General features: G+C 35.2%; 2 protein-coding genes across 2 annotated transcripts; one reads left to right on the top strand and one right to left on the bottom strand.

The window, feature by feature from the left end:
• Positions 1-5,751, top strand: LOC125829167 (potassium transporter 6-like). The gene is made up of 8 exons (XM_049508416.1): positions 1-410; positions 495-984; positions 1,793-1,846; positions 2,990-3,250; positions 3,361-3,413; positions 3,904-4,030; positions 4,122-4,376; positions 4,663-5,751. The coding sequence occupies exons 1-8, from the start codon at positions 372-374 to the stop codon at positions 5,721-5,723; spliced, it is 2,340 nt and encodes a 779-aa protein (XP_049364373.1). The 5' UTR covers positions 1-371; the 3' UTR covers positions 5,724-5,751.
• A 2,140-nt stretch (positions 5,752-7,891) lies between these two features.
• Positions 7,892-8,533, bottom strand: LOC125829194 (F-box/kelch-repeat protein At3g23880-like). Its single transcript, XM_049508442.1, has 2 exons — positions 8,182-8,533; positions 7,892-8,115 (listed from the first exon to the last, which is right to left on the bottom strand). Exons 1-2 carry the CDS (start codon positions 8,531-8,533, stop codon positions 7,892-7,894), a joined length of 576 nt encoding a protein of 191 aa, XP_049364399.1.
• Between the last annotated feature and the right edge of the window lie 2,255 nt (positions 8,534-10,788).

A 10,788-nucleotide genomic window follows, 5' to 3' on the forward strand; every position in this document is an offset into this window, starting at 1 on the left:
GATGTCCAAAATATTCTCTTACTCTTATGCTCAGATTCCAAATTTTTCTAACCTTTCCCTGTCATTTGCTTAGAGCAATATCTCTGTGGCAAAGAGCTGTTCAACTGCATTTTAGCATATTGTAATCCACCCCACCCCCCTCCCCCTATCTGGCTACCCACCCACCCTCAACTTTCTTCCTACTACAGCTACCACAGTCATTTTCTCCGTTATATGAATCTTGATTTCCCAATAATCTTTGTGGTTGTGTTGTTTTTTGTATTTTCTTGAAAGTTTTGTTCTTGTGTTGAGGTAAAGATTAATGGGTATTGGTTGAAATTCTTGAAATTTCAATAAAAATTGTATCTTTATGGTTCTAAAAAACACCTGCTATGGATCTGGAAACAGGGGTTAATCAGAATCGTGTGAAGGTAAAGTGTTAAAAGTTTAGTTTTTTAGTTAATTTTTTAGAAATTTAAGATCACCCTTTTGATAATTTTTTGTGGGGTTTGCAGAAAGAATCTTGGAAGACAATCTTGACATTGGCTTATCAGAGTTTAGGAGTTGTTTATGGGGATTTGAGTACATCACCTTTGTATGTGTATAAGAGTACTTTTGCTGAAGACATTACACATTCAGAGAGTAATGAAGAAATTTATGGGGTTTTATCATTTGTGTTTTGGACATTGACTTTGGTTCCTCTTTTGAAGTATGTGTTCATTGTGCTTAAAGCTGATGATAATGGTGAAGGTGGAACATTTGCTTTGTATTCACTACTTTGTAGACATGCTAAGGTTAATTCATTGCCCAGTTGTCAGTTAGCAGATGAAGACTTATCAAGTTATAAGAAAGATAATATCATTAGTCCTGCTCCAACTACTTTTGGGGCCACACTTAAATCAACTTTGGAGAGACATAGAGTTTTGCAGAGATTTCTGCTTATATTGGCTTTAATTGGAGCTTGTATGGTTATTGGAGATGGCATCCTCACACCTGCTCTTTCAGGTATGACAATAGTCAATTCTGCTCCGAAGCCTCGATTCGATCTTCAAAGATTAAATCCCAAGTGATTGCATTGATGACATAAATATTCCTGCATTTATTGCTGCTGTGCTTTCTTCGATTCTAGTATTACATGTTAATTCCCTTGCTTCAGCTATTGTATTTATTTGTTGTTGCTACTGTTCTTGTTTTCAGCATGGTTTTTTTTCCACTAAAGGAATTTGCTTTACACACTTGTTTTTTGATATTCTTTACTTGAGCCGTGGTTTGTCGGAAACAACCTATCTACCTTCACAAAGTAGGGGTAAGACTGCGTACATGCCAGCCTCCGCAGACCCCACTTGTGGATTACACTAGCTATGTTGTTGTTATTGCTAGTGCACTACTTTTTCTAGTTCTTACCGCTTTTCTGCATATAATTTTTGCCAGCTACCACTCAGAAATGAAAAGGAAACTTGATCCTCAACCTTCCCAATACTTGGTTCATGGTGGCAATTCACCCTTGCCATTGGCTCTTGTTTCGTCTTTACCTAGAGGCGTGAGACACCTCTCTCTAAGGAACTTGGATAAATAGCCTTTAACTACTTAGGATTAAACTAGTTTCCCTTGGAGGAATAAGTGTTGGATTTTGAGAATCATGTCCTGGTAGACATGTAAATATTGCCTTAGTGGACCTGAATAGAACGGAATAGATGATTCATATAACCGGCTTCAACTGACTTAGGATTGTAGCATGGTTGATTGGTTGACCAAGAATTTGTGGTGTTTGTTAGTTTCTGACATCATTCACTTTTTGTGGACTTTTGTGCAGTTTTCTCAGCAGTATCTGGTATTGAACTTGCTATTGGAAAAGAACATCACAAATGTAAGTATTATCTAATCTTTTTCTATGAGATCATTATGCTATATGTTTTTTCTGAAGCTGCTTAACCTCGAAGAAAAATTGTACGGTTAACAGTGATTGTGCCTTTTTAACCTACCAAATAAAGAAAAATGTGATTGTGCCTTTTGACCTTTAGGTCTCATGAAACATGTGCTATAGCTTTTCACCAAGGGGAAACTTGATGAACCATCAAGTTCAAATTTAAACTGTTTCAGATAATCTGGTAAATAAGAGAAATAAAAATGACTGTGTACTCTTTATTAAGTGGTTTGACCTTTTTCAAAACGACAGAATTTGAAGTTAAAGATTATAAAGCACTAGTACTATTTCCATAGTGCACATTTTGAAGTCATGAGAAATGGATTTCCAACTTCTTGAAACCCGTGGTGTTCTTATCATATGCTAATTAACATATCTATAGATTACCAATTCCATCTGACTGGAGCAAATACGATTCGAAGGCATGACTCCCCCTTATCCAATATTAACAATAAAAGTTGAATGCAAAGTTATCAGCCAACAAATATTTGGTTTTAGTTTATTACTTTTAGTGTCCTGTATATTCTCCAAACACAAGTCCACATAAATGATTTGTGATTCCAAATGACAGCCAATGAATTTAGGAGAAACCAGATTTTTTTCATAAGTTAGGTGCAATCGTAGATGCTGGCAAAGTATAGTGAGAAATATCCTCAGACCTTGAGAGATACAGGGAACATAATATCCCCTGGTAGTGCTCCAAAATCTTGCCAAAAGTGATTATTCACATTGTTTCAATGTCTTCATAGCTTAAAATGTCTATCTTAATAGGTTTTCAGCCTGCTTAATCATGAAAGAACATCTAGAATTCTCTTCCTACCATTTGGAGATTCTTTAATATAACGTGTACCAAACAAAGTTGGCAAAACATTTACACAAAGGAAAAGAGGCAACATAAGACGTTAGAATAAGAAGGGTCTAACATTTTATTGTGAGGACCTTTTGAACATGTCTGTTTGAGTGATATATTCTAGCTTTGAATTCTATATTTTATTCAAATTTGTGTAGGTCATTCAAAATACTATTTAATTCTTGATCCCTATGCTCAAAATGACATGCTATCTTTCTAAAATATGTCATTTGCAGATGTAGAAGTTCCACTTACTTGTGTCATACTGATAGCCTTGTTTGCCCTTCAGCATTATGGCACCCACAGGGTTGGATTTTTGTTTGCACCTGTTGTGATAATATGGCTTATGTGTATCAGTGCTCTTGGTGTATATAATATAATAAAGTGGGACCGTCATGTGTATCGAGCACTGTCTCCATATTACATGTACAAATTCCTGAAAAAAACTCAAAGAGAAGGCTGGATGTCCTTGGGAGGGATCCTCCTGTGCATAACAGGTAAAATATAGTTGTCCATTGCTTTCTGATTATTTTCCTCAAGCAAAAGAGTTATCTACTACTATTTCTTTTGGTACGATGATCATCAAATATACAAGTATATCTTTCAGGTTCAGAAGCAATGTTTGCTGATCTAGGACATTTCTCCCAGTTATCAATACAGGTATATATTCATTCTTCATGTTATTTCCTGTTCTGCATACTTGAATAGACTTAATGGTCACACATTCATCATGTAGAGGTTCTGATTTCGGAAGTCTCACCACTACTTCTCAAAAAGTATTTTCACGTGTCAGGCCTAAGAAAAAGTAATAGGCTCACGCGTACAAGGATGTACTGAAGACCTAAAATAGATATTAACAATGAACCCTCTCTAGTATCGAAGCTTTTAAATGAGACGGTTATACCATACAAAAATATATGCAATGCAACTGTTTACAGTAATCCTCTTTCCAGAGAGCTAATATTGAATTTCCCACTTGTTACTGATGTGAGAACAATATGATGAATTAATGGTCAGTTAGAATAGTTTCAAGGTACATCTCCTTGAAGGTTCTCTTTTTTTCTATAGAAAAAGAGAAAAACTGAATCCAGTTGATTGTTTACATATAGTCAACTTGTGTATTTCTAAGAGACTATTTTCCCTTTTGCAGATTGCTTTTACCTTTATGGTATATCCATCACTGATACTTGCATATATGGGACAAGCTGCTTATCTTTCACAGCATCATGTTATTGAAAGTGAAAGCTATGGTATTGGCTTTTATGTTTCAGTACCAGGTATGTATATTCCTAGTTGCTTTTACGGGGGAAACATAACGGTGGTAAGAAAATTCAGCTGATGAAGGTCATCTCAAATTTGTTGTTTCAGAGATACTAAGGTTGCCTGTTCTAGTGATTGCAATACTTGCAGCTGTGGTAGGGAGCCAAGCCATCATCACTGGAACCTTTTCAATTATTAAACAATGCTCCTCTCTGGGCTGCTTTCCTAGAGTCAAAATAGTGAATACGTCGTCAAAAATACATGGACAGATTTATATTCCAGAGATCAATTGGACCTTAATGCTACTATGCTTGGCTGTTACCATTGGCTTTAGAGACACCAAAAGGATGGGCAATGCTTCAGGTATGGTCGTATGAATAAGGGAAAGTAAAAATTTGATTTGTCGAAATCATTTACCTTCTTGGATGAAGTGTTAAACTTAAAGTGTCTTTATTCGAGTTCACCAAATAATCAATCTATAGATTGACTGTTAAAAGTTTACTGTCATAATGTTCTTTGTGCTTGGTTCTGTCCTAAAACAAAATTACTTATTGAATCTGTTCCCTCCTCCGTGGGAGACCAATTTTCATGTTCAATGCTGAATGATATTCGTTTCTAATCCACATCCCTATTTTTTGCTTTGTATCAGGTTTGGCAGTCATAACTGTCATGCTGGTTACGACTTGTTTGATGTCATTGGTGATTGTTTTGTGCTGGCGCAAGAGTGTCCTCCTTGCACTTGGCTTTGTGATATTCTTTGGGACGATTGAGGCCTTGTATTTCTCAGCTTCTCTGATTAAATTTTTGGAAGGAGCATGGGTGCCTATTGTGATGGCCTTTGCTTTCATGATAGTAATGTGCATTTGGCACTATGGCTCTTTAAAGAAGTATGAATTTGATGTCCAAAATAAGGTCTCTGTTGAGTGGCTACTCGGTCTTGGTCCCAGCCTAGGCATTGTAAGGGTTCGTGGCATTGGCCTCATACACACTGAGCTCGTATCCGGAATCCCAGCAATCTTCTCACACTTTGTTACCAATCTTCCAGCATTCCACCAGGTCCTAGTATTCCTTTGTGTCAAATCTGTCCCAGTTCCTCATGTTAAACACGAGGAGCGTTTCCTCGTTGGACACATTGGTCCAAGAGAGTACCGCATATACAGATGCATTGTCAGGTATGGTTATCGCGATGCTCATAAAGATGATTCAGAATTTGAGAATGATCTTGTGTGTAGCATAGCTGAGTTTATAAGAACAGGAAAGATGGGGTTGAATGTTAATGGTGAAGATCTTAGAAAGGATTTTGAAAACCTGACTGTTGTTGGAACCCCGTCAACTCATCTATCAGGTGTTCAACTTTGTGAGGACGAGGATGTAAGTGCTGAATTAGTTGGAACATCAGAACGGAAAGAAATACTTTCTCCACGCGTAACCAAGCTTAAGAAAAGGGTGAGGTTTGTTATACCAGAATCACCCAAGATTGATAGAAGTGCACAAGAGGAGTTGAGGGAACTGATGGAAGCAAGGGAAGCAGGCATAGCTTACATATTGGGACATTCCTATGTAAGAGCCAAACAAGGATCTAGCTTATTTAAGAAAATAGCTATAAATTTTGGTTATGACTTTTTGAGAAGGAACAGTAGACCACCTACATACACTTTAAGTGTACCCCATGCTTCTACTTTAGAGGTAGGAATGGTTTACAATGTATGATGATTTGTATACAGGAAAAAACAAATAATGAAATGTTGTACATGTGTTTGTAGTTTTTGTATGAATAGAAGAAAAGTTAGTAACAACCAGTTTGTGTACATCTCGACTAATTTCATGGAGTATATGTTACCTCCCATCAGCACATGTTTAACAACCAGCACATGTACAAGATAATTCTATCCAACAAAACTTTGACATATGAGAAAAGATCACCTATCAGCACAGGATAACTCTATCCAACAAAACATTGACACATGGTTTACAATTCACTTCAATCATGCACATTCTACAGGGGAACAACTGTCTCTCCTTCTTGACATCAAAAGTCAGTCGATACAAAACCAAAGAGCTTGGAATCAATATGGATGCATAAATGTATATGCTTTTGTACCTAGAAATAAGTTGTTATTCTATTCTTCAATATGAACTTATCTTCCTTTCTTTTCTTTTTTTTGGTTTTGCTTACAATAACATACCTACTGAAATTCCACAAGTTGGGGGTCTAGGAAGAGTAGAGTGTATGCAGATCATACCCCTACCTCATGGAGGTAAAGAGGTTGTTTCCGAAGGACCCTCCGCTCGAGTACAACATATCAAAGTAGCTATGAAAGCGAAAACAGCAGTGGAGAAAATAAAGCAACTAATAAGGAAACAGTAACAACCATCAAGTGATGGTGGAATCAAAAGCAAGATACTATTACAGCAAGTACAAACATTTGTTCATAACAATGATGGTAGTAGATAAACTGCATATTATACAAACAATTATAGTAGTAGTAGTAGTAAATTGCACAAAGGATCAGTTAGTTTGCTTCCCTGTACACATGCATGATTCACCACAGCAACCTGCAATTCATCCACAAAATATGAGTATAAGGATTCCAAATGTCTTTGTTTGGAAAATAAGGATTTCTACCAATGTTTGCGAATTTTTGTCCTCCTAGAATGATGGTAATATCTACCTTCTCAACTATAGTCGGAGTAGTTGTTTAGCTAAACAAAACTGGTCCATTGAAATTTAAACAGGACATACGTCATACATCCAAGTAGAAACTAGGAAAATGGAGAGAATGACTCGTCGAGAAGAGCCTGATACACTCAAGATCATAACAGTTAACACTTCCTACAATTTTTTTCTCCTTCAATCTACGTTTGCTCAAGTCAATGGTATCACCAAAGTGAAAGAAGATTCAGACTTTTGATTGACCAAATAACCAAATAACAGTAAGCTATTAGCAGCAAGGGGAAAACACCCAAATAGATGACATTTCAGTCCTTAACTGTTATTCTATGATTTATGTGCTCCTCTGTCTCTTCATCAAGTGTAACAAAAAACGATCATTGACGAAGGCCTAGACTAAAGAATGACCCTGTCAAGGACTATATATACTAATTATTATTGGCATATTCACATACACCTTAGTGTTCATTACTCTTACTCTGTCTAGAACGGCACAAGATGTACACCTTAAGCCACTGCTTAGAAAAAGAAAGAAAGTCCAATATCATTTACTTAGAATGCCAAAGGCACCAAAAACTACAAACTGCAAAATGTTCTTGCAAAAAGTTGTTCCACAGAATTATGCAACAATAAAAAGAGCAACCACCATATCTAAGTACATGTGCTGTAAAGGTGGCATTTATATATGGAATGTATTGTTCTATACTTGACAAAAGAAGCAGAATTGAAAAACACGGGAAAAATGTATAGAGCGGACACTTACAAGTTGTTAATTTGCGACCTTCAATGCTGTGTCATTGATTCGTTTTGTAAAACTAGAGAAGCTAGGCTTTCAATACAGATTGTTGTCGCCTCCAGATTGCCAAAAGCATTGGTAACCACTGGATATCTCATTGAATCATCCTCTGGATTGTATATCGTTAATTTGTTTCAAGCACGTGCAAAATTTCACCTTCAATTGACATGTAAAGGGATGGAGAAAGCTCACACAGATAACATGTGATGGAATACAGTTTGGTCCAAGCTCTTTAACCCCATACTCCTTCATAACCCACATATCAGTTTTCTCATGACTACAGAGCACATAAAAATCACTTCCCAACACTCCCCAAGTGTCAAAAAAAACTCTTCTACTCCATAACAAGGCTGCTCCACCTTTTTCCATTTCTCATCAACCAAATCAATGGACATTATGTCCCAACCATCATCAACAAAAGTAACCCAGTGAAGCTTCCCATTCAAAAACTTTGCTCAAACTATTGTAGACCATCTCGCCTTGAAAATCATCAAGTGCTCTCCAAGAATCACTTTTTAAAATTTTGACATGGATATCACGGAAAATAGCCACTACCTTATAATCATCATGAACCTCATCATATCCAAAACCACAAGTGAAACTACAACGAAATGTCTGTGTCAGGCACTTTCTAGCTGACGGATTCCACAGAACAAAGTCATTAAACTCAATACACTAACAAATCAACCTACCTACCATACCAACAACTCCTTTGTTGCCTTTAATGGGATAAACCAAGTTAAATGCCTCAGTTACAGAGTCATAAAATAAAGAACTAACAGAACAATGTTTGAGAATGTAAGTGTCTATTTCCAACAGAAATCTATCCTTAGCAGAAAAACTAAGATGGGTCTTCACAAAATGAGGACTAGAGATTAAAGCAAACCAATTTTTCGAAACACACTTGAACTGTAAGAGGTATTTCACGGGAAGTCTTACAAGAATTGCTGTGATGAGTTCTTGGGGCAATGTAGGGATTGCCCAGACTGATTCTTTGCTTGAAGTGGATGGAATTTGAGTATGTTGAGAGCCTTCATCTCCCTCAGCTTCCATTAGGGTTGCAAGTTTCTGCTTATTTTTCACAATTGAATTCCTCCAGTTTTGGGGGCAACAGGCCCTATTTTGGACTTGTGCTTGATTTTGAGGAAAAATTACGTATTACTCTCTCATTCTTCTTTTAGTTGTCATGTTGCACTTTTCAAAAGTAAATTTAATTAATATTATAAACTATACGAAAAATACTATAAATTGCAATTTTTTACATATTTATTTGAAATACAATAATACTAAATCCATCTCCATATGAAAATAAGCATAATAGTAATCACAAATCAATAATAATGAAACAATACACATGACATTAGTGAAATGACTAACAAAGTGACCAAGAGATGAAGAAAAAAGACGATATCAAATAAATAGCTTCTTGTCCACACAAAACAATGTCCGCTAATCAGAAATTTGTCAAATGAAGACACTGTGATTTGATCCATGTTTCAGCCTTACTATCATATCCATACAAACACATGTCAAGGTAATTAAACCAATATCAATGACCACTACCGAAACAGAATTGTATCTCAGATACATGAAAATCATGAATATAGTGTATTTAAAATAAATTATACCTAATATGACTTGCATGTATTTAAGATATATGTATGTGAGCCATCAAATACATGTATCTGAAACAATTAACAAGTAGAAAGTGTAATTTCAAAAATCACTCTTTCAATAATTAGCACCAATAATAATGTACTTTATATTATATGACTTAATTTTTATCAATCAAATTTATGATCTTTAATTCATACTATCTTGGGCTTTGATCCATATAGATCAAACATGACGAATGGAATTGTGGCACAAAAAGAATGGAAGACTATTTGGTTTTTGTTGGATACGTCGAATTTCGCATAACAAGTGAGTTATTTATCTTTAAATTTAAATCAGTAAACGTAAAATTTTATCCTACTTTATCGTTACATAGCAATAAAAGCTTGCTTATATTGTTTCAGTGACCCTTTTTTGCCCCTCTTCAGCGCTAGTGGACATGGGGAGGAAACACGCAAAGCGTGACGTTTGTAATGGGAAGAAAGATATCACCACTTTGCCTATTTGCTTGATTGGCCGACACAAATACAATGATCTTTAGCTAGAATCTAATTCAAATTTAAATCTTGAAAAGTCGTATGATGTTTATCAACACTTTAAGTAATAAATTTATAGACAAAAATATTCTTGACATAAAAAATAAAAAATAAAAAAAAAATTGCAAAGCAAAATTAACAAGGCACAATTTAAGACACAACTTAGTTCCTGTAGAAGTTGTATCGATTGAGATATATAAGTTTATTTTTCAAAATCTACGAAGTTATTTCTTAAGACTTAACTTATTCATACAATTTTTTTACCTTATCAAGCAAAAAAAATCTTGTGAATTAGGTCATAGTTAAGAGTACATCGGCCCAAAAACTTTCATTAAATGAAAAGTAGAGACAAAAACTGAAATCACTGATTCGAGGAATGAAAATTAAAGATCATCTCATAATAGGAGCAAGCAATCCATGCAATAACTCGAAACAATTTTTCTACACTTTAATTGTTGGTCTCTTTGGGTCATTACAAAAGTATATTTTTATAAACTTAATCATTTCACCTCATATATATGACATTGAAGTCGCAAAAAATTGTACCTAAAGTTTGGATAGCTGCAAACATGTTTTGCTTGGAGCCTTGTCAAGGTCAAACTTCAAACATTATTATTTGAAGTTCGACGTTGTTTGTCAAGATCAATTTCGAATATTTTTATATGAAGTTCAGGCAAATATATTGCTAAATTTTAGTCATTTTTACATAAATTTTAAGTACATGATAAAACTTTAAAACATTTTTGCATGAAGTTCATACATATATATATGACAGAATTTCAATATTTTTTGCATGAGAAAATTTTGCCCAAAAATAACTCATTATTTAAAAATTCAACACCCAAATCTTTTTAGTGTGAAGTTACCTATAATCGCTTAACATATTTGAAAAATATAGAAGTAATCCATAAAGAAACCCAATACTAACTGGGCTCAATAAGACCTCAAAGTAACACAAGGCAGAAGCCCAAAGTTACAACTTCAGTTACAAGGATAACAACATTAATTATCATTATTTTTTGTTTTCCACTCGATGTCGAGTATCATTGAAGCTCAATTATTTTGAATTTGTGTCGCATAGGGCCCCATTCGGGAGAAAGCGCTTCCTACCAATGATTTTTTAATACTCGGGACTCGAACTCAAGACATTTGGTTAAG

Source organism: Solanum verrucosum, unplaced genomic scaffold (assembly GCF_900185275.1).
Source record: "Solanum verrucosum unplaced genomic scaffold, falcon-dt-bn FXZP01000264.1, whole genome shotgun sequence".
In the NCBI taxonomy this organism is placed as follows: domain Eukaryota; kingdom Viridiplantae; phylum Streptophyta; class Magnoliopsida; order Solanales; family Solanaceae; genus Solanum; species Solanum verrucosum.

Bases quoted from the DNA above. Each gene is read 5' to 3' on its own strand.
- LOC125829194 (XM_049508442.1), bottom strand. From the start codon at position 8,533: ATGGAAGCTGAGGGAGATGAAGGCTCTCAACATACTCAAATTCCATCC. The intron at 8,116-8,181 runs GTATGGTAGGTA...GGAATCCGTCAG, and splicing joins AGGCAACAAAGGAGTTGTTG to CTAGAAAGTGCCTGACACAG.
- LOC125829167 (XM_049508416.1), top strand. From the start codon at position 372: ATGGATCTGGAAACAGGGGTTAATCAGAATCGTGTGAAG. The intron at 985-1,792 runs GTATGACAATAG...ACTTTTGTGCAG, and splicing joins CCTCACACCTGCTCTTTCAG to TTTTCTCAGCAGTATCTGGT. The intron at 4,377-4,662 runs GTATGGTCGTAT...GCTTTGTATCAG, and splicing joins AAGGATGGGCAATGCTTCAG to GTTTGGCAGTCATAACTGTC.